The following is a 27,469-nucleotide window of genomic DNA, read 5'->3' as shown; positions in this document are numbered from 1 at the left end:
CCAGTTTTTGGTCTTTTTTTCACGGGGGGGGGGGGGGGGTGTTTTCTGTCTATATGCAAGGAGAAAAACACAAAGGTTGGAGGAACAAAGAAAATGCAGCTCAAGGATCAAGTAATGGAGGCGTCAAATAATCTAATGAATTATTACAGTATCCAAGGCCAAAAACAGTAAAACGTTATGAAAAATAAGTGACACAAAATAACAAGCTTTATATCAATGATTGTCCCTGCTCAGAAGAGCTTACAATCTAATTGCAAAGGATCCATAGAGGTTACAAACATTTACATTGTATCAGTGTATAGAAAATAAAAAAATAAGGCATCTCTGCAATAGTTGAATAATAATTTTCTTTCCTCTTTAGAACTACAGTTTCTATGCATCGTCATGGTAACAGACAACAAACACCTTGTAGTCTGATCTTGAATCACACTGTCTTTTCTGTCCTCTACTTCTGGCTAACCTATCTAATGTATGTTAGCGATAATTATGGGAAGAAAACTATATGATGGCAAGAAATCAGGACTAATTTACATAAGATTTATTTGCCTTATGTTACCATGGAGAACTGTAAGCAAAAAACATAGGACCTTTTTATTGCCGAGGTGCTTATTTTTTTTTTTCTTAAGAGGTAAAAAGAGGCAAAGGAAAACTCAAAAATTTTAAAAAAAAAAGCATAACTAATTTTAAAAAATATGTAAAATATGTGTGTGTGTGTACTTTCAGTATATATTATAAAACACATATATAAATACATATAGCACCCCAATTGCAAAAAAATTTGGGACGCTGTAAAATGTAAAGACGCAATGATTTGGAAATCTCTTATCGCTATAATTTATTCACAGCTGAACTGATCAGCAGTTGAACGTTGGACATTTTGCCACTTAATTTCAGAAGAAAAAATGAGAAATTGATGGCAGCAACACATCTCCTAAAATTTACTACAAGGTTGACAAAAGGCTGGTAAAGTGAGTGGCACTGATGAGAAACAGCTGAAGGGTCAATGACTGTGCATAAGAAGAGCATATTAGAGAGGCAGAGTCTCCCAGAAGCAAAGATATTCGGTGGTCACTAATCTGTAATCAACTACGTCTAAAAATTGTGGAATGATTTCAGAAAAATGTTACGGTATACGGCAAAGAGGTTGAATATCCCACCATCTATAGGACATAATATTGTTAAAAGATTCAGATACTGGAGAAATCCATGAGCACAAGGGAAGGCTAATTGTCAGTATTGGGTGCTCGTGATCTACAGACCCTCAGGCGGCTGTGCATTAGAGGCATGATTCAGTTGTGTAAACTACTAGAAACCATGGTCTGTGATTGTACCTCGCTGTGCAATTCACAAATGTAAGTGAAAGCTCCATCATGTAAGGAAGAAGCTGTATATCATCACAATCCAGAAACACTGGCGTCTTCTCTGAGACTAAGCTAATTTATAATGGACAGAGGCAAAATGGAAACCTGTTCTGTGGCTGGCTGAATCAAAATGTGAAATTCTTTATGGAAACCATGAACGTCGTGTCCTGAAGACTCAGGAGAAGGACCATCTAAGATTGTTAACGAGGAGAGGGACCGTCTAGCTTGTTAATGAGGAGAGGGACCATCCAGCTCGTTATCGAGGAGAGGGACCATCCAGCTTGTTATCGAGGAGAGGGACATCCAGCTCGTTATCGAGGAGAGGGACCATCCAGCTCGTTATTGAGGAGGGGGACCGTCCAGCTCGTTATCGAGGAGAGGGACCATCTAGCTTCGTTATCAAGGAGAAGGACCATCCAGCTCGTTATCGAGGAGAGGGACCATCCAGCTCTTTATCGAGGAGAGGGACCATCCAGCTCGTTATCGAGGAGAGGGACCATTCAGCTTGTAATCGAGGAGAGGAACCATCCAGCTTATTATAGAAGAGAGGAACCATCCAGCTTATTATAGAGGAGAGGGACTATCCAGCTTGTTATTGAGGAGAGGCACCATCCAGCTTGCTATCGAAATGACGGACCATCCAGATTGTTATTGAGAAGAGAGAACATCCAGCTTATCATCGAGGATAGGGACCATCCAGCGTGTTATAGAGAAGAATCATTCAGCTTCTTATCGAGGAGAGGGACCATCCAGATTGTTATCGACGGACCATCCAGCTTGATATCAGAGCACAGTTCTGTATCTCATGTGGTTGGGGCTGCACTAGTGCCTATGGCAGAGGCAGATCACATATGAAAGTCGCCGCCAGTGCTGAGCTTTATATAGAGGGGTTAGAACAACATTTGCTCCATCCAGAGAACGTCTATTTCAGGGAAAGTCTTATATATTTCAGCAGACGTTGGTAAACCACATACTGCGCCCATCAGAACAGAGCGGATCCGCTGAGGAGGAGATTGGGTGATGACCCGGCCGCCTGCAGTTTGGACCTTACACCAATATAAAATAGAGGCTTATTATGAAAAAAAAAAAAAACGGCAAAGACCCCGAACTGTGGAGCAGTGAGAATCCGACAAGAACCGGACAACGTTCCTCTATTGAAACTCCAGCGATCATCTCCTCACTTCCCAACGTTTACAGACTGTTTTACAGAGAATAGGGGACACTACACAATAGTGGACACGGCACGGGCATGACTTTAATGAAATTAGTCCCTGCCATCAATTTCTAAATGAACTACTTTATTCAAATGAAATGGAAAAATGTCCAACATTCACCTTCTGACCTGTTCTGCTGTGAATAAAATATGGTGATGAGAGATTTCCACACCATTGCATCCTTATGTGTTTACATCTTACACAGCGCCCGACACACTAACACACATACACAGCATAATCACACTACAAATGTAACATTACAGCATGACCTAATGATACACTTCTTATGCATCTTTTACATAATCAGTTCAATTTTCATCATTTACTATAGAACTATAAAAATAAATAAAAGTGAAAAAATATGAAAATATAGAAGGAATGTCCCAAATTCTCAGTTAGCACAAAACACCTGTAAAACTGACTGATTTATTTCTGAACCAGTATAGGATACTATTTTATTTTAGTCTTTTTCAGCTTATATCTACATATAGAAATAGTTGCTTTACCTCTCGTATACGGAAACGTTACATCTAGAGGTGCACTTCTAATTCAGCCGGCTGCTGATCACCTCCGATTGTGGTGCAGAGAGGGGAAAAAAATCTCCCAAACTACAATGTAACATGGCCCCAGCGGAGGCTCGACGAGTAAAGCGAGGTATTTGTAAATGTATATATAGACATGAGAAAGAGTGAGGGGCACGGGGGGCGATGTGCAATACTAGGAGCACGTACAGCCCTCTCACTTGTGCAGGTAAAAAGCTTTTGCATCGGAAACAGGCACTGGTTTAAGGTTCGGTAAGGTACAGCCCTGATGTGGGTCCGCACTCGCCCATTTCATACCTCTTCCTGATTTGCAGGCTTTTCAGTGGCTTTCTGCTTCTTTTCAGCATCCTCCAGGACCACGGCTTTCGAGGCCAAAAAACCTTCAAAGAAAATGGAAACCTACTGTAAAGATACAAGTACGAGATCATCACCTTATAACGACAATTATACTTAATCTCTCCAACCCCCCTGCTTTCATTTAAGGGACTACCCAGATCCCATTGGTCAATAATTTCAAAATTGCTGCTCGGCCAATTACAGGATCCACCATTCACAATTATTGATGTCTCAGCTCACCTCCTCCCCCTCCTGTACAATGACTGATAACACCTCTATATACAGTAGATAACACAGGATCCACCATTCACAATAGGTGATGTCACAGCTCACCTCCTCCTCCTGTACAATGACTGATAACACCTCTATATACAGTAGATAACACAGGATCCACCATTCACAATAGGTGATGTCACAGCTCACCTCCTCCTCCTGTACAATGACTGATAACACCTCTATATACAGTAGATAACACAGGATCCACCATTCACAATAGGTGATATCACAGCTCACCTCCTCCTCCTGTACAATGACTGATAACACCTCCATATACAGTAGATAACACAGGATCCACCATTCACAATAGGTGATGTCACAGCTCACCTCCTCCTCCTCCTGTACAATGACTGATAACACCTCTATATACAGTAGATAACACAGGATCCACCATTCACAATAGGTGATATCACAGCTCTCCTCCTCCTCCTGTACAATGACTGATAACATCTCCATATACAGTAGATAACACAGGATCCACCATTCACAATAGGTGATGTAACAGCTCACCTCCTCCTCCTGTACAATGACTGATAACACCTCTATATACAGTAGATAACACAGGATCCACCATTCACAATAGGTGATGTCACAGCTCACCTCCGCCTCCTCCTGTACAATGACTGATAACACCTCTGTATACAGTAGATACACAGGATCCACCATTCACAATAGGAGATGTCACAGCTCACCTCCCCCTCCTGTACAACGACTGATAACACCTCTATATATACAGTAGATGATACAGGATCCACCATTCACAGGTGATGTCACAGCTCACCTCCTCCCCTTCTCTTCACAATGATATTTGCACACACATTAGTTGCTTCAATATCAAACATAAGATCAGGGACTGTACACTGCAGTTAATGTTGTCTCCCAAAACAACAGCTATTTTAAAAAAAAACAACAGGGATTTTTGTGTACTTACCGTAAAATCCTTTTCTCTCAGCCACTCATTGGGGCACACAGGCCCATGGGCTTATGCTGCTGCCACTAGGAGGCTGACACCAAGTAGACACAAAAAGATCAGCTCCTTCTCTGCAGTATAAATCACAAAAACTGGCTCCAGCCGAACCAGTTCCGCGACAAAGCAGTAGGAAAAAACAAGAACATTATACTAGAGTATACCAACGCCAAACCAAAGAACACACTCAAGCCGTAAGGCCAACAGGGTGGGTGCTGTGTCCCCCAATGAGTGGCTTCGAGAAAAGGATTTTACATTGAGTACACAAAAATCCCTGTTTCTCCTTCGCCTCATTGGGGGACACAGGACCATGAGACGTCCTAAAGCAGTCCTTGGGTGGGAAACTGACAGGACAGACCAAACCTCACGCACCAGCCACCTAGAGATGCGTTAGCGCCGCCTGCAAGATTCGTCTTCCAAGGCTCGCATCTGCTGAAGCCTGAGTGTGAATGTAGTGCTTCGAGAAGGTGTGCAGACTGGACCAAGTCGCAGCCTTGCAAACCTGTTCTGCTGACACCTGGTGCCGAATGGCCCAGGAGGCCCCCACCGCAACAAATGGAGTGTGCCTTAGTAGCCGCCAGGATAGGCCTGTTCCTGACACGGTAAGACTCGAATAGCCAAGCGGATCCACCTGGCTATTGTAGACTCAGAAGTAGCGAGTCCCTTCCTGTGACCCTCAGGAAGAACGAATAAGACGTCTGTCTTAGGGAAGGACACAGTTCGTGAGACGTACCTTCTGAGAGCCCTCACCAGATCCAGGGTCTGAAGAGCTCCCTCGAAACAGTGCACTGGGATCGGGCAAAATGAAGACAGGACAATGTCCTCATTAAGGTGAAAAGAAGAGACCACCTTGGGCAAGAAAGTTGGAGATGGCCTGAGAACTACCTTGTCCTAGTGAAAGATTAGGAATGGAGCTCAAGAGGACAGGGCAGCTAGCGCCAATACCCATCTGATTGAGGTCACTGCGACAAGAAAAGCCACCTTCCATGAAAGGTGGGACCAGGACCAGGCTAAGGTCCCAGGGGTCCAAAGGCATTCTATAAAGAGGTACCAAATGGTAGACCCCCTGAAGGAAAGTCTTCACCTGCAGTTTGGAAATGATCCTGCCCTGGAACAAGACAGATAAGGCGGAAATCTGGCCTTTGAGAGAACTGAGCGCTAGGGCCAGAGTCCAGGCCAACCTAAAGGAACTGTAGGATGGCCGGAATAGAGAAAGTGAGAGGCGAACAACCGCGATCCCTGCACCATGCAAAAAAGATTTCCAGGTACGGTGATAGATACGCAAGGACGCAGGTTTCCGAGCGCTAATCATGGTGGAGACCACCTCTTAAGAGAACCCGGCTTGGGTTAAAACCCAGGATTCAACGGCCATGCCGTTAAACACAGGGCCCCAGAGTTCTGGTGGTAGATCGGTCCCTGCGAGGGCAAGTCTGGACAATCTGGAAGATATCAGGGAACGTCGGCGAAGAGCTGAACCATCTCCGCGTACCACGTTCGGCGTGGCTTATCTGCAGCGACTAGGATGACTGGAAATCTTTCAGATTTGATCTTCCTGATGACCCTCGGAAGGAACGGAAGCGGAGGTAACACATATGGGTGGTGGAACTGACGCCGCGGAAGAATCAGTGCATCCGCCCCAATGGCCTCTGGATCCCGGGACCGAGCTATGAACTCGGGCACCTTGGCATTGAGTCTTGAAGTCATCAGGCTGAAATCCGGAGTCACCCAGAGATGACAAATCTGCTGTAAGATGTCTGGGTGCAGGGACCACTCCCCCAAAGCGAGACCCTGGCGGCTGAGGAAGTCTGCGGCCCAGTTTTCCACGCCCGGTATGTGCACTGCTGAGATGACTGGGTGGTTTCTCTCGGCCCATTGGAGAATGTGCTTCACCTCACACATTGACATCCTGATGCGGGTGCCCCGATGGTTGATATATGCCACAGCTGTGGCATTGTCCAAATGTATACGGATGGGGCGACACGATAGGAGGTGATGGAACCGTCGCAGGGTCAATCGAATCGCCTGGATTTCCAGAAAGTTGACAGGGAGAAGAAGTGTCTCCTGAGGGGACTAGCTCTCCTGGGCAGTGTGATGTCGAAAGACGGCTCCCCAGCCCAAAAGACTGGCATGAACCAGAAGGAAAGATTTCCCCTGGGTGAGGTACGACCGCAATGTCCACCACCTGAGCTCCTGTCTGACTCGCAGGGACAAGCGGGACAGCCGGTCGAGGGAGAATGGATTTCTGTTCCAGGCTGCCAGAAGCGCATGTAGAAGAGGTCGAAGGTGTAACTGGAATCAACTGTTTTTCCAGGATAACCTTGTATGCGGCTTGATTCATACATCCTTTGCAAAGAACAACCTGCCCAATTCCAGCCTTGCTGAAGCATCCCCACATCATCACCGATCCTCCACCAAATTTCACAGTGGGTGCAAGACATTGTGGCTTGTACGCATCTCCAGGTCTCCGTCTAATCATTAGATGACCAGGTGTTGGGCAAACATGAAAATTAGACTCACCAGAGAAGATTACCTTACTCCAGTCCTCTATGGTCCAATCCTTATAGTTTTTGGCAAACTTCAGCCTGGCTCTCCTTTGCTTCTCATTGATGAAAGGCTTTTTTCTACTTTTACATGACTTGAATCCTGCCTCTAGGAGCCTGTCACGAACTGTTCTTGCAGTGCACGTCACCCCAGCTGCCATTTGCCATTCCTTTTGTAGGTCACTTGATGTCATCCTGCGATTCCTGAGTGACGTTCAAATAAGATGACGGTCATCCCGGTCAGTAGAGAGTTGTTTTCGCCCTCTGCCAGTCTGTAGCTTTGTTGTCCCCAATGTCTGCTGCTTGACCTTGTTGTAATGGACTGCAGTCTTAGAAATTTTAAGGATGGAGGCAACATGACGCTCACTGTGTCCCTCTGCTTGTAAAGCCAGAATTGAGCCCTTCTTTTCCTCACTCAGAACTTTTCTTTCAACTCCTTTGGCATGGTTAAAAGTTATTTTTTCATTCCTATTACTTTTGGGATATTCCTAGCACTTGTTTTGCCATCCAGCTTGTCCTATTGCAAGAGGATTGTGAACACCACAGCGTAGTTTTTTATACTTTCCTTCGTTAAATAAGATTTGGTTCAGGTGATCACCTAATCAGAAGCACATTAAGTAGAATGAGGAGCACTCTGGTTGGAATTCAACTGACACTGGAATGGAATGGCTGTCAGACATGGAGAGAAGCTGATTTTTATTAAACTGTGCAGTGGTGTCTTAATTTTTGCCAGAGCTGTATGTATGTATGTATGTATGTATGTATGTATGTATGTATGTATGTATGTATGTATGTATGTATGTATGTATATATATATATATATATATATATATATATATATATATATATCACCATACAGACCTTACCCTGGTCCTGTGGCCCCAATTGAGCGGTGCTCTGTAGAGGGCAGTATAGGGGCCATGGAGGGAATGATGGCCACTGAAGAACCAGGAAGTCTTGCCGTGTGCGAGACGCGGTAAGGATAAAGAGGGTGGTGACAGCGCTAATATCCCCTGGATTGTGGCCGGCGAAAGATGGCAGCCGAGATTCACAGAGGGAAGTCTCGCCGAGAGCAAGACGCGCCAAGGGGAGGGAGGAGCTGGCGCCACTATCTTCAAAAATGGACGGGGAACAGCTGCGACATCATGCCCAGGGGAAGGCCCACGCCAGGGCCTAAATTTTTGAGGCCATCATACGCGCTCGGGGGGGGGGGGGGGGGGGGGCAAATACCTCACCGCTGGAGCCCTCTGTCAGTGCCGCTGTCCTGCCATGCCACGTCCCCGACCCACACTTACCAGTGGTGTGCATCCCGGTTTGGACACCCGGATAAGAAGAAGCGCTCCTGCCTCAGGTCAGCTGCTTTATGGACGGTGCAGGGAACCCTCAATCCACCGTCCCTTTAACAGGAAGGTGGAGAGGGACCGTCCGGCCTCCATTCATCGCCACTGTTCAGTCAGTGGCGATGCAGTGGGGGCTGCACGGACAACATAAGATCCTCTCCTCTGTACATCCAAGGGGTTCAATCCCCCTAGGATGGAACAGGCCTGTGGTCCGGCAAGGTAAGCCTGGATGCAGAGGGGGGTACATGGAGGCGACACTCCATGTGCCCATCTGTTGAAGGTGTGGGGACAGCGGTGCCCTCAAGGGACCCGTCGCCCCTAACATCTCAGACATGGAGAAAAAGCGTTGCAGGAGGGTGTAAGTGGAGGCGACACTCCACGTTCCAACTTGTTGTAGGTTTGGGGAGAGCGAAGCCCTTAAGGGATCCGTCGCCCCTGTAATCCACGAAGATGTTGAAGAAAACATAAAAATGAAAAAATAAAAAACCTATAGATGTGGTCTGAAGATCAGAGCAGTTGCCTCCTACTGACACTAAGCATGGACTGGTTCGGCTGGGGTCAGTGTGTGGTGTACACTGCAGAGGAGGAGCTGGTCTTTTTGGGTCAACTTAAGGTCAGACTCCTAGTGGCAGCAGCATAACACCATGGTCCTGTGTCCCTCATTGAGGCGAAGGAGAAATCAGAATTTTAAAGAGAACTGTGATATGGACAAAAAAAAAAACATTACCAAAAATGTTTAATACACGGAGCACAAAAGGCCATTTTTCAGATGACACATTCCCTTTAAAAGCCTTTTACAAAAGGAAAATAACTGGCAGAACAAGGATTGGTAAGAACGCTTGTTCGCCATCGTCTCATGTAATCAAGGCAGCAATCAACCAAAGAATGCGACATTTATTGAATGATCGCCTCTTAGAGCTAAACCCCTACCTCGCCCCATCTATAAAGGTCCTTACAGAGTGCAGGCCACGTGTATAAGTCTCCGCTAGTGGATCACACATTACTGCATGAAAACTTTTCTTACTTCTCTCTCATGACAAATTTCCCTTTAAATAGCAGAAACAATTGCTGCATAAGTGCAGAATATTGATTCTTTCTTTCCCGTCTTCAATGTTCTCTTACACTATTGGACTCTCCAGTAGAGATAAGTGATCCCGATCTTGGCGGCCCTCGCACTTCTGAGAGCGGGTCTCGAGAGGTAGCTAAGTAAATCTCCAGCGCTGCGCCTTCTCCGAACAAGCGGAGGACGTTTAAGTGCAGGAAAATATTGAAACGGGAAGAGGATTGCAGTTGCAATAATAAATAATTTGCCATATCATATATATTAACCCTTTCAGCTTCAGGTGCTACATGTTAATTAAGCAAAAGTTCACACCAGCAGAATTCTGTCCATAACGAGAAGCGCGCTGACCGTACCACACAGAACGATGCAAGCTAAACGTCAAGGGCTCCCTAGATAAGGTGGGTCCTCTAAGCCCAAGGTCCAGGTGGGCACACAGGCATCAGTACAACAGACAGGTGAGGCACGCAGGACAGATATTAGACAGGAGCAAGTGTCTCAAAGACTGTAAGACAGGTTGCAGAGATAGTGGAAGCCACAGGTGGAAAGGAGATTTCCTGGAAGCCGCAGGCAGACACGTAGCAGAGCTTCTGAAAGACTGGGAACAAGTAGCAGAGGTACTGGTAGCCACAGGCAGAAAGGAGTTGTCATGGAAGCTGCAGGAGGACACGTATCAGAGGTCTTGGAAGACAGGGAACAAGTAGCAGAGGTCCTAGAAGACCAGGAACAAGTAGCAGAGGTCCTAGAAGACAGGGAACACGTAGCAGAGGTCCTGGAAGACCTGGAAGAAGTAGCAGAGGTCCTGGAAAACCGGGAAGAAGTTGCAGAGGTCCTGGAAGACCGGGAAGAAGTTGCAGAGGTCCTGGAAGACCAGGAAGAAGTTGCGGAGGTCCTGGAAGACCAGGAACAAAAAGCTAAGGTACTGGACGTCATAAGCAGACCGGAGATGTCCAGGAGTCCGCAGACAGATATTAGAGTCACGTGTCTGCCTGCGTCTTCCGGGATGTCTCCTGCCCACCAGCCATTTTCAAGTACCTCTTCTACATGTCTGTGGTGTACCGAATGTCTTCCAGTATCTCTAATATCAATCTGCGTTCTCCAGGATGTCTCATGCCTGCCTGCGGCTTTCAGTACCTCTGCTAACGGTCACCTGCCTGCTGTGTTCTGCGTACCTCTTCCGTCTGCAGCACCGATGCCCGTGGCCCATGTACCCACCTGGACCTTGGTAAATGGGGACAGAACAATTGCTACTATGATCGCTCTTTGTCCTCTGCCATTGGCATATTGTCAGCAGCACTTTACCGATGTACACAAGAAGATGTTCCAATGACAATGATTCTTAGGCCCGCGGAAAACAATCAAGTCAGAGGACAATCGAGCAGTCTGCTGGCAAATCTCTGCCCTATGTACAAAGGTCAATGCTCGGCCGATTTTTGGTCCATGTAAAGGGGACTTTTGATCCCACTTTATCTGATCAGCAAATTAATGTTTTTCAGCTGTCATCCCACATTAACAAGTACAAATTTAATTTTAAATTCATTCCTATAATTCCAGGAGGAATAACAGAGGAACGTCACAATGCATAATTTTCATAAAAGATGTTAAAGAGATGGTATTTTAATGGGAAATCCAAATGTTCACTAAAGCAGACGGGTCAGAGAGCTGATAGTTCCTCTAACCTTTTAAAGGGAATCTGTCAGCAGGTTTTGCAATGTAATCTGACAGCAGCATGATTTAGGAACAGAGACTCTGATTCCAGCGATGTGTCACTTAGTTTACTGGGTGGATCAGTTGTGTTACAATCCCTGTTTTCTCTGCTGCAGATCTAGCAGAGCACGGAATTCTGAGCTGTGTATAACCCCGCCCACGCCACTGATTGGATGCTTTCTGTGTATAACCCCGCCAACGCCACTAATTGGATGTTTTCTGTGTACATTGTATAGACATAAAGCTGCCAATCAGTGCTGGGGGGCGGGGTTGGACCAGGAGGCACGAGACACCCAGTCCTGTAGTGATAATCTCCTGCTGATAAACACTGATTGTATTGAAGCAGCAACACACAGCCCAGTAAGTGACATCACTGGAATCAGATTCTCTGCCCCTACATGATGCTGATTTCAGATTACATAGCAAAAACCTTCTGATAGATAACCGTTAAAGGAAGCACATTTTTTCCATAGTGATAAGGTTGTATAGACTTGTCTCAAAATTAAAATCATACCTTTTTATTTTATAGAGATCCAATGTGCTAGTCATGATAGAGAAGTCATATGCAAATCAGCCTCAAAGTGCAGCCGTGGAGTGTCACTGCACTCAAAATAAGCAGAGCAAAAAGTGCATTGACACACCCCCTGTGCACTTCCCACCTTATTTGCATATGGCTTCTGTGTTAGATTTCTCATGATTGACACATCAGATCTCAGCAAAAAAAAACAAAAAAACTTTTTTCTTTTAATAGGGGGCCATACCACTACATCTGTAATTAAAAACAGACTGACGGGTTACCTTTAAGTTTTTCTAATAGGACAATGATACAAAATCACAAGCCGACCCTTCAGATGGAGTTTTGGAGTGATCATCACAGTCTCCAGAGCAAATTTACGGGAAAACTAAAGGAGTTTTCCACTATTCGGACAGCCCTTTCTCAATTACAACATTTCACCATGCAAAATAAAAAACAGCTTGTACTAGCCCTTGGTGCTGGCACCGTTCTAGCGATGTTGGCGCTGAGGCTCCCATGACAATGCTAGGTCATGTGATCCCTGCAGTCAATCAAGGGTCAGTAATGGGCCATCTTACTCTCACTTCTTTCAGACAAAACTGACATGCGGAGGAAGTCAGAGAACAGCAGCAGTTCTGATTTCCTCCCGATATCAGTTTTGTCCAAAGGGATTGAGACTGAAGCAGCTCATTTGTGGCCGCAAAGTTCCTGTGACATAGTTATATGTGAGCCCTGCAGCCAATCAAGGGTCAGTAATGGGCCATTTCACGCTCACTCCTTTCAGACGAAATTGACATCAGGGGAAAGACAGAGAACAGCAGCAGTTCTGATTTCTTCCCGATATCAGTTTTGTCCAAAGGGATTGAGACTGAAGCAGCTCATTTGTGGCCGCAAAGTTCCTGTGACATAGTTATATGTGAGCCCTGCAGCCAATCAAGGGTCAGTAATGGGCCATTTCACGCTCACTCCTTTCAGACGAAATTGACATCAGGGGAAAGTCAGAGAACAGCAGTTCTGATTTCTTCCCGATGACAGTTTCGTTAAAAGGGATTGAGAGTGAAGCAGACCATTTGTGGCCGCAGAGTTCCCGTGACATAATGTCATGGGAGCCCTGGGAGCAGACATCGCTGGTGCAGCGCGGACACCGCAGGCGAGCACATGCCCAGGATAAGACTGTACCTGTTATCTTGTTTAGCCGGGCACGCTTGGCTTGGAAAGAGCTGGCTTGGCTGATCTTCCTCTTCAGTAACACCTCGTCATCTCGCTGCTGGAGCGGCAGTTTAGGAAATTCTTCTAATTCAATTTCTACGTTTTAAGACACTTACATTAGTTTGCAGAATGAAAGTGATAAAAAAAATTCTGAGTTAAATTTTTTTATATAATCTGATATCCAAAATGCAAGCGGCTTATGTCATAATGTAGGGGGAGAAAGGCAATTCTGATTCATAAGCTTATCAAATCAATTTCAGAACAGAAGTCCGAGACCCCACCGATCCTGAGAATCAAGTGGCCGCAGTACCCCTTTCGTTTTAGGGAACATATGAAGAGAATATATCCACTATTAAATATAGCAGCAAAAAGTACAAAATAATCCAGCAGCTCATTTAAATCATTATCCTACGAGAGCGTAAAGAAATTGTAAATAAAATATAAGTCCCAAAGGAACTAACAATGTAAAAAAAGTAAGAAACAAAGTTTTCAAAAACATAAAAAAGTAAAAAATAAATAACTATAAAAATTTAAATCATCGCCTTCATTTCCTGTTAAAAATAAAGGAACAAAAAAAAAAAAAAAGATATGTGGCATCGCCGTGTCTGCAAAAGTATGAAATTAATTATCGTATATACTCGTGTAAAAGCTGATTGAGTATAAGCCGAGGCACCTAATTTTGCCACAAAAAACTGGGAAAATGTATTGACTCGAGTATAAGCCGGGTATGTATTGTCCCCTCATTCCTACCCTGGTCTGCACGGCTCCTTATCCCCCATCCTTGTATGCATGGCTCCTTATCCCCATCCTTGTCTGCATGGCTCCTTATCCCCCATCCTTGTATGCATGGTTCCTCATCCCCATCCTTGTATGCATGGCTCCTTATTCCCCATCCTTGTATGCATGGCTCCTTATTCCCCATCCTTGTATGCATGGTTCCTCATCCCCATCCTTGTCTGCATGGCTCCTTATTCCCCATCCTTGTATGCATGGCTCCTTATTCCCCCATCCTTGTATGCATGGCTCCTTATCCCCATCCTTGTATGCATGGCTCCATATCCCCATCCTTGTATGCATGGCTCCTTATCCCCCATCCTTGTATGCATGGCTCCTTATCCCCATCCTTGTATGCATGGCTCCTTATCCCCATCCTTGTATGCATGGCTCCTTATTCCCCATCCTTGTATGCATGGCTCCTCATCCCCATCCTTGTATGTATGGCTCCTTAATCCCCATCCTGGTCTGCATGGTTCCTCATCCCCCATCCTTGTATGTATGGCTCCTTATCCCTATCCTGGCCTGCATGGCTCCTTATCCCCATCCTTGTCTGCATGGCTCCTTATCCCCATCCTTGTCTGCAAGGCCCCTCATCCCCATCCTCATCCCCATCTTTGTAGGCATGGCTCCTTATCCTTGTTTGCATGGCTCCTTATCCCCATCCTGGTCTGCATGGCTCCTTATCCCCATCCTTGTAGGCATGGCTCCTTATCCCCATCCTGGTCTGCATGGCTCCTCATCCCCATTCTTGTCTGCATGGCTCCTCATCCCCATCCTTGTCTGCATGGCTCATCATCCCCATCCTTGTCTGAATAGCTCCTCATCCCCATCCTTGTCTGAATGGCTCCTCATCTCCAACCTTGTCTGCATGGCTCCTTATCCCCATCCTGGTCTGCATGGCTCCTTATCCCCATCCTGGTCTGCATGGCTCCTTATGCCCATCCTTGTATAAATGGCCCTCAAGAGAAAAGCATAAAAAGAAAAAAAAAAAAAAAACATTCGTCCCTGTGCACCCTTGCAGCATCTAGTTCCGGTGCCAGCAGCTGCTGTGGCTGAGTGATCACGTGTCCCCGCTTATTACGGGAATGAATATTCACCGTCTCCACACCTATGGCAGTGGAGAGAGGTGAATATTCATAACTCTGAAGTAGCCTGCACCCACGGTAAACCGGTAGCTGCTGGAAGACTGCGGCTGTAACTGTGTGCACGCTACAAGAGAAATGAATATTCATTGACAGTGCACAGTTGCAGACGCAGCCACCGGCTCCTGCCTCCTGTGACTCGCTGCTCCCCCTCTCCGCCATCTTCTGGGACAATGACTTGTGTATAAGATCAGAGGAGCATTTTCAGTACAAAAAAATGTGCTGAAAAACTTGACTTAAACATGAGTATATACGGTAAGTGGGGGAAAAAAAAAATATAGAACTTGACAAATACATTTTTTGTTTTTGGTCACTGCACCTCCCGAAAAAAAATGTAATAAGCAATCAAAGCATCGTAAATACACAAAATTAATATCAATAAAAACATCAGCTTACCACGCAGAAAGAAAAAAAAAAAAAAAGCTCCAACTCATCGCCATTAACAGAAAAATAGAAATGTTCAAGTTCTCAAAAAAAGGCAACAGCAAGGAAATTTTTTCTTCTTACAATATTCTGAATTTTTAACACAAATAAAAAAAAAAAAAAAATAGTAATTGATGTGTTTGATATCAACACAGTATTTCAAGGTGATTGTAGTTGCATTTTTTTTTTTTCACCATTTCATCACATTTGAAATTTTTCTTTTTGACATTTTTCAATATATTTCAAACAATAGAAGACAAGGCTTCCCTTTCTACTAATAACACGAGCGATTTTTGTACCCAGGTTGCGGCTCGAAGTCGGCTCCTCTTCCTTGTGGAGTAGTTCCGGAGGTTTACTGGTGGGGGCGTCTTCCTTTTTTGAAGATGCTTTTGGTATTTTTTTCTCTTCTTTAATGTCTTTATTGCTGTTAACGCTCGTCCTTGGCTTGTTGGTGGACTTGTTCTTGGCCACGGCCGCAGCTGCTTTGACTAACGCTATCCAGTCCTGGACAAAAGAGAAGTCAGCAGTTGGTGTCTACAGTATAGTCACTGTTATGGAAAGCATGCAGTACCTATTTCAGCCACTACACGCAATATGGCGCTGTGACACGCCCAATGGTGCAAACCCCTCCAATCCGCTGATCGGTGGGAGTCGGACCCCTACAATCAGATACTGATGAGCCTAACCTAATGATAGGCCTCTGACATGAAAATCCCATAAAAACCCTTTAAGGCAGGGAAAAGCTGGGTTACTGAGGAAATGGTGGGCTACCTGGCCTCTGGCATCTTCGGGCATTGACTTAATGTGCATCTTCTTCAGGCATCGAATGACCCCATCATAAAACTGCACAGTATAGTTACCTGCGAGGGGAAAAAACACACGAGGTCAGCTGGGAACAGTCACAAGAAATGGAAATATTAGATAAAAATTAGGAGAAAAACAATCTCCGGAACTACGACTACAAACAATAAAATCTACTTTTTATCCATTGCACATTTACATTGATTAGCCGTACATTTAACCCCTTCCCTTCAGAATAATTTTACATTGTTTGGGTTTTTTGGGGGGTGGGGTCTGTTTCACTTAATTTATTTCCTCTTTTTCTACCAACAGCCATAACTTAAAGGAGTATTCCCATCTCCAAGATCCTATCCCAATATGTAATAATAATATTAGCAAATACCTTCAACTAGAAATGTAGTATAGTTCTTCCGATTAGCCATGTCTCTTTCCCCATGTGCAGGCACTGCAGGACCTTAGGCATCCATGGTTACGACCACTGATATAGTGACAGTTAGCTAGCTAGTTTGCTAACGGTCATAACCACGGATACTTAAGGTCCTGCACGAGGAAAGACACATAGCTAATCAGAAAAACTATACAACATTTAAAATTGGAGGTATTTGCGATTATTATTACACCTATTACATACGGAGATACGATCTTGGGAGATGGGAATACCCCTTTAAGTGTTGTATGATATTTTAAAATTAAAAAGGCTGTCCGCTACTCTGACAACCCCTTCTCAATCCGTATGTTTGCTCCCAATAAAATAATAACGCTTATACTCACCTCCGATGCTGCAGGAATGTTACAGCGGTGCTGGCACTGTCTCTCTCGGGGCTTGCATGACGTAATAATGTCATGAGAGCCCTGGGAGAACTGGCGCTGACACCGCTGGAATGGCGCAGACACCGGAGGCGAGTATAGGCGTTATTATTTTACTGGAGGAAACAGAAGGGAGTGTCCAAGTAGTGGACAAACCCTTTAAGTATAAAATATATAATTTTTTATTTTCTATTTTTCTTCTATTTTAAAGGAGAGTTTTTTTTCAAGAATGATTAATTTTATATAACTCTCGCTCATCCTCATTAAATCCCAGTTATAATAACTTGACTTTAATGATTTCTCGAGAAGCCCAGAGCCCCAAAATAGCATTGCTGGATCCCCTCGATAGCCGATCGGCACCCAATGAAAAGCATTTAAATATCGACTGACACTGGAATCTAAATGGTTACATAAGCAGCGAACAGAATCAACTCCGGTCACTCCTGGTAATGACAGGCGCTAGCTGTATAACACAGCCGGCACCCGCCATAAATCCCATCCGACGGGCAGGCAGTGACTATCATGGCTGACGACGGGATACTTTTCAGAACCACGAACCTTCCTTGTTTATGGTTTCGATCTTGGCAGGATAATAGCGACAATCCGTCCAGCGGGCCAGAACTTCTTCACCTTCATGAAAATCCTATAAAAAAAAAAGACGACATAATAAAATTTGGGGATCTATTTTGGAATTCCGGAACCAAGACTAATGGTTTGGGCACAATGGCAGAACCCGTGCGTTCACCCTAGCAAGCTGCCACCCCAACCTAAGGCCCTCATGTATCACTATGGCACGGTGCAGGAAAGTGTGGGTGAGGACCTATTAAAAAAAAATGGCTGCGGTGATCACATGCGCTGTAGGGATTTGTTGGTCGCCTGCAGTGGTGGCGGATACACAACGCTGGAAATAGTGAGGGTTTTTTTTTTTTTTTATTTACCTTGTGATAGCCGATGAGGAGGGAAAAGTAATTCCCCCCAAAAAAACTTAAAATGTCTTACAGTGAGCTGTCTGTATTATACTCCAGAGCTGCATTCATAATTCTGCGGTGTAACAGCTAAACATAATCGTCCTGGGCGCTGACCCAAGTCTTTTACTGCCGTCACAATGATGGCTCCATAAATGATGTTCTGCATACATTGCAGTGGATGAGTAAGTCTGACTGAAGAGGGAGCGCTGACCGGGAGAATTGTGAATGCAGCTCTGGAGACAACGCGAGCACAGCACGTGATCAAGCTTCGGATCTGGAGATGACTCTTTTTACTATATTTTGCAATACTGCGATATTACAGTCTAAAAGTGCAAGTGAGCAAACAGGATTAAGTGAAAAATAATAAAAACATAAAAAATTGGATTAACCCCCACCCTTGTTCCACATCTGATAATAAAACATGGAAAAAAAAATACACATTTGATATTGTCCGATCTATGAAGATACTACATTATTTAACTCGTACAGCAAATGCCATAAAGAGGGAAAAAAGACGAAAAACGATGGAAGAGAAAAATGTCAGACTCAATCTCTCCACCTCCCGCCCCCCCCCCCAAAAAAAAAAATTTATGTTCCCAAAATGGTACAAAAAAAAAAAAAAAATACAGTCACGGGTCTCAGAAAATGGTAAGAAAAAAATACACACATATAATAAACAAATAAAAAATAAAACAAAAAAACAAAAGGGCAAAAAAAATGTGGCTGGCGGGAAGGGGTTAACAATTAGGATGTAGGACGGTGAGGTCCTCCAGTGTTCACAGGGGCAGTTTCTTTTAAAATTAACTGTGCTTTGCTCACCCTCCCCTGGTCAATCACCCAGTCCTCGTCGCTGCCCCCCAGTGTTGTCTGCAGCACTGATGTCATGTAGCCAGCGCTGCAGGCAAACACTGAGCTCAGCCGTTCCCTTAAAGTAAGGCCCACTCTGCACAGTGACTGATATTTCCCCTAGAGGAGCGGAGTGCCGGGGAGGAGCGCTAGGATACCGGGCGTTACAGGACACGTACAACGTTCTCCTCCTCGTCCCGCGGTTCTTCATTCCGGAGCGCCGGCTTCTCCAGAGGACGGATGCGGCTGCTGTCCCAGCGAATCCACTCGTCGTATCGACTGCTCCAGCGCTCAAAATGGACCAGCATTTTTTCTTCTTCATAATCGATTTTCTCAATCTTTGACGGATACCTGAAGAAAGAAAGGAAGGAATCAGCACCATGAAAAGAGAAGGTTCTGCCATTGTCTGATACAGTTCTCACTTCTCACCGCCTCTAATTGCTGTCAGTGACTGGGAACATTGGGAAACCTGCACAGACCTTATACATCTGTAGCTGAAAGTTTGTTATAATTGTATCCAAGCCTAAAATGTCCTTCGCCCCATGGGGAGAGGGTCATTTACAGCCTCTGAGCATCGCTGGCTGCAGAATGATTCCCCTCCGAAACGTTCATTAAGGACTGACACTTTAAACGCGATGACTAGAGAGCGACCATTCACCATGCGTTTTATGGGGTTTTCCTAACAAAGAAGAAATCATTTAACAATTACACAGTTTGATGTAATTTTAATGGCGACTGGCTGCAAAATGAGTTACCTGAGAATCAGTCAGTGAGCTCGTCTGAAAAGGGAGAGTTTGCAATTGTTAGGGTATGTGCACACGTCAGGATTTCTTGCAGAAATTTCCTGAAGAAAACCGGAAATTTTCTGCAAGAAATCCGCATTTTTTTTTTTTGCGTTTTTTTTACCATTTTGCAAGCGTAATTAGCTTGCAGAATGCTAAAGTTTTCCAAGCGATCTATAGCATCGCTTGGAAAACTGACTGACAGGTTGGTCACACTTGTCAAACATAGTGTTTGACAAGTGTGACCAACTTTTTACTATAGATGCAGCCTATGCAGCATCAATAGTAAAGATATCATGTTAAAAATTATAAAAAAAAAAAAAAAATGGTTATATTCACCTGCAGACAACCGATCTCCTCAGCGGCTTCCGTTCCTATAGATGGTGTGTGTGTGCAGGACCTTCGATGACGTCGTGGTCACATGACCGGTCTCGCGACCAATCACAAGACCGCAACGTCATCGCAGGTCCTTCACACACACCATCTATAGGAACGGAAGCGGCAGCATGCACCAGAGAGGCGGGAAGACTCCGGGGGCCATCGAAGGTGAGTATATGACTATTTTTTATTTTAATTCTTTTTTTTTTTTTACCAATTATATGGTGCCCAGTTTCCTCTCCACCCTGGGTACCAACCGCACATGATCTGCTTACTTCCCGCATGGTGTGCACAGCCACATGCGGGAAGTAAGCAGATCAATGCACTCCTGTGTGTGCAGAATCGCCGCAATTCCGCAAATTTAATGAACATGTTGCTTTTTTTTCTCCGCGATGCGATTTTTTCGCGGAAAAAATGCAACATTTGCACAAGAAATGCGGAATACACTGTAAATAATAGGAGGCATATGTTAGCGTTTTTTTCGCGTTTTTATCACATTTTTATAGCGAAAAACGCAAAAAAAACGTGAAAAATACTGAACGTGTGCACATGGCCTTATAAGTCTTTTTCTGAGCTCCTCAGCGGACTTATAACTACTGATCACATTAAGTTTTATCCCAAAAGGTGGACAATCCCTTTAAGGCTATGTGCATACGTCAGGTTTTCTTGCAGAAAATTCCTGAAGAAAACCGGACATTTTCTGCAAGAAATCCGCATGCGTTTTTTTCGCGTTTTAGACGTTTTTTGGCGTTTGTTTCCGGAGGTTCCCAATGCATTAAATAGCGGGAAAAAATCCACAAAATCAATGAACATGATGCGTTTTTTTACCGCGATGCTTTTTTTTGCGGAAAAAACGCATCATGTGCACAAAAATTGCAGAATGCATTATAATTGATGGGATGCATATGTATGCATTTTGTATGCGTTTTTATAGCGAAAAACCACAAAAAAAACGCGACGTGTGCACACAGCCTAACAGTCATGGCTAATTCTCTATTTTACTGTAGTCAGAGCAGTAATCTTCCCTCCAGTAGTCACAGCTACAACATAACCCCCAACAGTTATGGCAGAGCTCCCTATTATCCATCAGTCATATTAGAAGCCTCTCCCACTGTCCTGCAGTAGTCAGTTACATCTAAACCCCCCATACTCGTGTCAGTGCTGCCCATTCTTCTGTGGTTATGTCACAAGCCTCCTCCCTCCAGGAGTCACAGCTACACCGTAACCCCCAATAGTCATGGCAGAGCTCCCTATTATCCATCAGTCATATTAGAAGCCTCTCCCACTGTCCACCAGTAGTCACAGCTACATCCTAACCCCCAACAGTCATGGCAGAGCTCCCTATTATCCATCAGTCATATTAGAATCCTCTCCCACTGTCCACCAGTAGTCACAGCTACATCCTAACCCCCAACAGTCATGGCAGAGCTCCCTATTATCCATCAGTCATATTAGAAGCCTCTCCCACTGTCCTGCAGTAGTCAGTTACATCTAAACCCCCCATACTCGTGTCAGTGCTGCCCATTCTTCTGTGGTTATGTCACAAGCCTCCTCCCTCCAGTAGTCACAGCTACATCCTAACCCCCAACAGTCAATGGCAGAGCTCCCTATTCCCCAGTAGTCACATCAGAATCATCTTCCCCCCCTTTCCTCCAGGGTGCAGCCTTTGATCTCATGAACAAATAAATCTACATACAGGAAATCTATTCTCCACTCAGTGATAATACTTAGGCCGTGTGCACACAGTGCGTTTTTGATGCATTTTCGCAGCGTTTTTTCTGCGCGGAAATGGGCCAAAAAACGCTATGGAATCCTTATGGAAGCTAATTCAACGACAATCCTGAAGTGTTGTGCACATGATCAGTAAATTTCCTTGAGTAGTTGCAGTGGGTTTTTTTTTTTTCTGCAGAATGTCAATTCTTTGTGCGTTTCTGCAGCGTTTTTCACCCATCAACTTCAACTGAGTCAGTCAAATCTGCAGCAAAAATGCAGGAATAAAAATGTTTGCGGATTCGCTGAGTTTTTGTTTTGCATTTTACTGGCTTCCTATGGTGTTTCCCACGCTGTCATCTGTGTGACAGCATGGGAAACACGGTGCGGGGGTTCTTATTGGCAGTAACGCAACTGCTAGTAAGACCGTCGGTCACAGCGCCACGGGGTCATGCTGTCAGATGTCATCGTGACCCCGCAGCTATGATTGTGAACCGCGGTAATACTACCGCCAGTATTGTCGGTCAGAGCGCTGCGGGTCATGCTGTCAGATGTCAGTGTGACCCCGCAGCTATGACTGTGACCCGTAGCAGTGACCTGCAGTAAAACGCTTAACGCAGGTCAGCAGGCGTGGGCCACTGAGACTACTGCTCCTATCAAGCTACGTCTGCTGTCACTGATCACAGTGACAGCAGGTGCCGCTGATGGGAGAAGTAGTCTCACCTGCCGGAGCCTGTGCTCGCAGTTTGAAAAAAAAAAGTAAAATAATAAAATAATTACATACATATTCACATAAAAATAAAACCCCATTATATTCACCTAACACCAAATCCCTGATGCCCTCGTCTTCTAGAAATAATGTAAAATAATAAACCAACATATACTCTCCTTTCTGCCGTAGTCCATGTAATCCCGAGTGTCCCACGGCCATCTCACGTCTCTCAAAGACAGCCGGCGATACACTGAGCGGAGGTAATCGCTCCCGCAGTGTATCCTGAGCTGCCGTGAGAGGTCACCAGAGTTCATCAGCTCCGGTGCTCTCACTTAGGGCAGAGCTGAGTGAGAACTTTCTCACGCAGCAGCGGTGCCGTTATGGAGATCATCGAAGCTGATAAAACTCTGGTGACCTCTCACGGCAGCTCAGGATACACTGCGGGAGCGATTACCTCCGCTCAGTGTATCGCCGGCTGTCTAAGAGCAGTCATATCAGTGACTGCTCTCAACGTGATCAGGATCGTCGTGCAACATTATGGATTATCTTCTCTGCAGACAGGTGAGGGATATTGTGGTTTATTATTTTATTTTTGTTGCAGGAGATGTTGATATCAGTGGATTAGGCGTTCGGTGAGCATGGTTTAATTAAGATTCAATAAAGGAGTCTGTGTCTTTCAAATAAAGGACCTTATTCTGGGTGTCTGTTTTTCTATGATATCACTATGGAGTTACTAATGGATAGGTGTCTTATAGAGGTCTCTCCATTACTAACCTGTGGGCTTGATGTCGCCTTACAATACAAAGGTGACATCAACCCCACAAATATGAAAAGCGAGACTAAGTGCCAGATTTGGAGCATCTTATAGATGTGCCTTTTCTGGGGCAGCTGAGAGCTGACATTTTTAGTCTGGGAGGGGCCAATATCCATGGCCCCTTCCTAGGCTATTAACCCCTTTCTAGCATTGGATTAAACATGATCGCAGCTCTCCGAAACCGGCAGAGGGTCTGAGAGCCCCTCTTCTCCCTTTGGATCGGAGACCCGGCGGCATGAAGTGGGGTCCCGATTGCTGCTATGGAGACCCAATGTCATCATGAAAACATCCGGGTCTCCAGACCTGAGAGACTTCCTGTAATGTGCAGTGATGACCAGGAAGTCTCTCAAGTCAGTGTAATGGAAACTGCAGCGCTGACAGCTAATATGGCATGCAGATCTGCATGCTATAGAAGAGATCAGCCTGCACAAAATGAGTGTCCCATAGTGGGACAAACTGTAAAAATAATTTATTAAAAAATAATAATAATAGTAAAAATATTTTTAAAAATCATAACAATAAAAAAATAATATTTATTTCATCAATAAATATTTGAATTAAAAAAAATCTAAACAATAGAAGTGCACATATATAGTATCGCCGCATCCCTAACGACACGAGCTATAAAACTGTCCCACTAGTTAACCCCTTTAGCGAACACCATTAAAAAAATGAAAAAAAATCTATCACCAGAAAAATAAAAAAGTTGTAGCTCTCAGAATAAAGCGATACAAAAATTATTTTTTAAGTATTTATTGTATAAAAGCGCAAAAACATAAAACAATGATATCAATGAGATATCGCTGTCATCGTACTGACCCGAATAATATATATTTTTAATCAATTTTACCAAGCACGGAACGGTATAAGTAGGGGTGTGTTGAGGTTAGGGTTAAAGTTAGAATTGGGGGTTTCCACTGTTTAGGCACATCAGGGGCTCTCCAAACGCGACATGGCGTCTGATCTCAGTTCCAGATAATTTTGCATAAAAAAAATCAAATGGCGCTCCTTCCATTCTGAGCTCTGCCATGCGCCCAAACAGTGGTTTACCCCCACATATGGGGTATCGGCGTACTCAGGACAAATTGTACAACTTTTGGGGTCCAATTTCTCCTGTTATCCTTGGTAAAATAAAACAAATTGGATCTGAAATAATTTTTTTGTGAAAAAAAGTTAAATGTTCATTTTTTTTTTTTTAAACATTCCAAAAATTCCTGTGAAGCACCTGAAGGGTTAATAAACTTCTTGAATGTGGTTTTGAGCACCTTGAGGGGTGCAGTTTTTAGAATGGTGTCACTTTTGGGTATTTTCTATCATATAGACCCCTCAAAGTGACTTCAAATGTGATGAGGTCTCTAAAAAAAAATAAAAAATGGTGTTGTAAAAATGAGAAATCGCTGGTCAACTTTTAACCCTTAACTTCCTAACAACAAAAAAAAAAAATGTTCCAAAATTGTGCTGATGTAAAGTAAACATGTGGGAAAAGTTACTTATTAAGTATTTTGTGTGACATATCTCGGTGATTTAAGGGCATGAAAATTCAAAGTTGAAAAATTGCAAAATTTTTAAAATTTTCGGCAAATTTCCGTTTTTTTTCCACAAATAAACGCAGGTAATATCAAAGAAATTTTACCACTATTATTAAGTACAATATGTCACGAGAAAACAATGTCAAAATCACCGGGAACCATGGAAGCGTTCCAGAGTTATTACCTCAAAGGGACAGTGGTCAGAATTGTAAAAAATTGGCCTGGTCATTAACATGCAAATCACCCTTGGGGGTAAAGGGGTTAATATCAGCCCGCAGTTGTCTACCAAGCCTTTTCTGGTTAGACTTTATAGGGGGACTCAATGTCAATTTTTTTCTGGGGTCCCCCTATAAACTAGCCAGTAAAGGCTAAGCAAACAGCTGTGAGCTGATATTAATAGCCTGAGAACTTTTATGGCTATTGGCTCCATCCCAGAATATTAACATCAGCCTTCAGCTGTCAGCTTTCCCTCTGCTGGTTATTAAAATTATGCAAGAGCCCACACAATTTTTTTCCCCATTTTTTCTTTAAAATTAACAGTTGCTGCCTGTACAGCCTACTTACGTTCGTTCGTTTTGCTAAGGCTCCTACATAGGCTGGTGACGTGTGTGTGTGTGTGTGTGTGTGTGTGTGTGTGTGTGTGTGTGTGTGTGTGTGTTTACTTGTCGGCTTAGTGATGAGGGTGTCGGGCTGACACCTTTTCATTACTAAAGGTACCTTCACACGAAGCGACGCTGCAGCGATAGCGACAACGATGCCGATCGCTGCAGCGTCGCTGTTTGATCGCTGGGGAGCTGTCACACAGACCGCTCTCCAGCGACCAACGATGCCGAGGTCCCCGGGTAACCAGGGTAAACATCGGGTTGCTAAGCGCAGGGCCGCGCTTAGTAACCCGATGTTTACCCTGGTTACCAGCGTAAAAGTAAAAAAAACAAACAGTACATGCTCACCTGCGCGTCCCCCAGCGCCTGCTTCCTGACACTGACTGAGCTCCGGCCCTAACAGCACAGCGGTGACGTCACCGCTGTGCTTTCACTTTCACTTTAGGGCCGGCGCTCAGTAAGTGTCAGGAAGCAGACGCTGGGGGACGCGCAGGTGAGCATGTACTGTTTGTTTTTTTTACTTTTACGCTGGTAACCAGGGTAAACATCGGGTTACTAAGCGCGGCCCTGCGCTTGGTAACCCGATGTTTACCCTGGTTACCAGTGTAAAACATCGCTGGTATCGTTGCTTTTGCTTTCAAACACAACGATACACGGCGATCGGACAACCAAATAAAGTTCTGGACTTTATTCAGCGACCAGCGACATCACAGCAGGATCCTGATCGCTGCTGCGTGTCAAACTAAACGATATCGCTAGCGAGGACGCTGCAACGTCACGGATCGCTAGCGATATCGTTACAAAGTCGTTTCGTGTGAAGGTACCTTAAGCCTAGATCTAGGTGTCAATGACAGTGGCTGACACCAAGCCCTAATCCCATTACCCTGATACCACTGCATCAGCATGAAAAAGGTGGTGTTGAACCAAGAAATTACATTTTTTTTTAAATATCTTTATTTAGCTCAAAAAAGTCTTCATTGCTGTAGAAAACGCATGCAAAAACACACAAAAAATGCGCATTTTTTTCTGCAGCGTTATTCCTGCCAAGAGGTGCAGAAACCTTGCAAAAATTTCTGCAAGCAAATACTCAATGTGTGCACATAGCCTTATACTCCCAGAACTAAATTTCTCACATTTGAGATGGCAAGAAAAAGATAAGATTTCTTGAGCTATAATTGGGAAGGGATTAAAGACACCAGAGATTTCCTAATTAATTTACACACAGTCACAAAGCTTTTGTTTTTGTTTATTTACACCCATTCATGAATTCATAAAAATCTGCACCAACCGCCATCTACCGGATTCCATTTTGTCACATTTATGTTTTTTTTGAAGAAAAAAAAAAAAAATCTTACTCCACTTGTAAGTCACAACCAATCATTCCTCAGGGACACTAACGACTTTCTATGTGTTCTAAGCAATCTGGACACTATACCTATGTGAATACTTTTCTGCCCAATGATGAAAGGTTACAGCCGCAGGGTATATAGACCCCACATTAGGTAGAAGATTAGAGGAACACATACTCGACAACAGGATGACTTTCATTGTTGTAAAAAACAAATTCTGCTTACGCATCTTGGCACTTATTCTTATCAGGATTTTTTTCAAATGTAGGACCAGTTCTACTTTTTTTTAAAAATGGCACCGCGATGGGTTCAATTGTAGCCCCCTATATGCAAGTATGTACAGGCCAAGAATGAAGACGTACCCATGTACACACACGTTATCCACCCAACATGTAATAACATAGAAGAGATAAATTAATGACATCTTCATTTGGCAGAGCACGATGCACACACTACCTATACCCTTCAACAAACTAAACAGTGCTCTCACTGTGATATACACTCACCTTGTAGATCTGGATCTACTGTAGGATCATATTTACAAGATCTCAGCACGAGATTTCCTATTAATATTGCTCCTAAACTATGTCCAGATTATTGTTATTTTTGTATAAAAAAAATGCTTCCAAGTATTGCGTTCCTGGATTGTATTGGTCTGTTCTATTTGCTTTTATTTTAATCTTCGTTATTATCTTTCTGTATATATTGTTACATACTCCTTGAGAAAAAAAAAACCTGCAAGTTTGAAATGTTGGATATAATC

At 44.1% G+C, this 27,469-nt stretch overlaps 1 protein-coding gene across 1 annotated transcript in view; it reads right to left on the bottom strand.

Moving 5' to 3' along the window:
* The window catches only part of PHF20L1 (PHD finger protein 20 like 1), a 102,006-nt gene that overhangs the window by 55,360 nt on the left and 19,177 nt on the right, over window positions 1-27,469 (bottom strand). The window contains exons 3-8 of the mRNA XM_077271259.1: window positions 19,010-19,181; window positions 17,575-17,659; window positions 16,180-16,268; window positions 15,708-15,912; window positions 13,037-13,162; window positions 3,415-3,497 (exon numbers count right to left, since the gene is read on the bottom strand). Coding sequence (XP_077127374.1) covers window positions 3,415-3,497; window positions 13,037-13,162; window positions 15,708-15,912; window positions 16,180-16,268; window positions 17,575-17,659; window positions 19,010-19,181 — 760 coding nt within the window. The remainder of the gene's footprint in view (window positions 1-3,414; window positions 3,498-13,036; window positions 13,163-15,707; window positions 15,913-16,179; window positions 16,269-17,574; window positions 17,660-19,009; window positions 19,182-27,469) is intronic.

Source organism: Ranitomeya variabilis, chromosome 6, assembly GCF_051348905.1.
Source record: "Ranitomeya variabilis isolate aRanVar5 chromosome 6, aRanVar5.hap1, whole genome shotgun sequence".
In the NCBI taxonomy this organism is placed as follows: Eukaryota; Metazoa; Chordata; class Amphibia; order Anura; family Dendrobatidae; genus Ranitomeya; species Ranitomeya variabilis.
The sequence above is the reverse complement of the archived record's forward strand: the minus strand, read 5'-3'. Positions and strand labels throughout refer to the sequence as shown.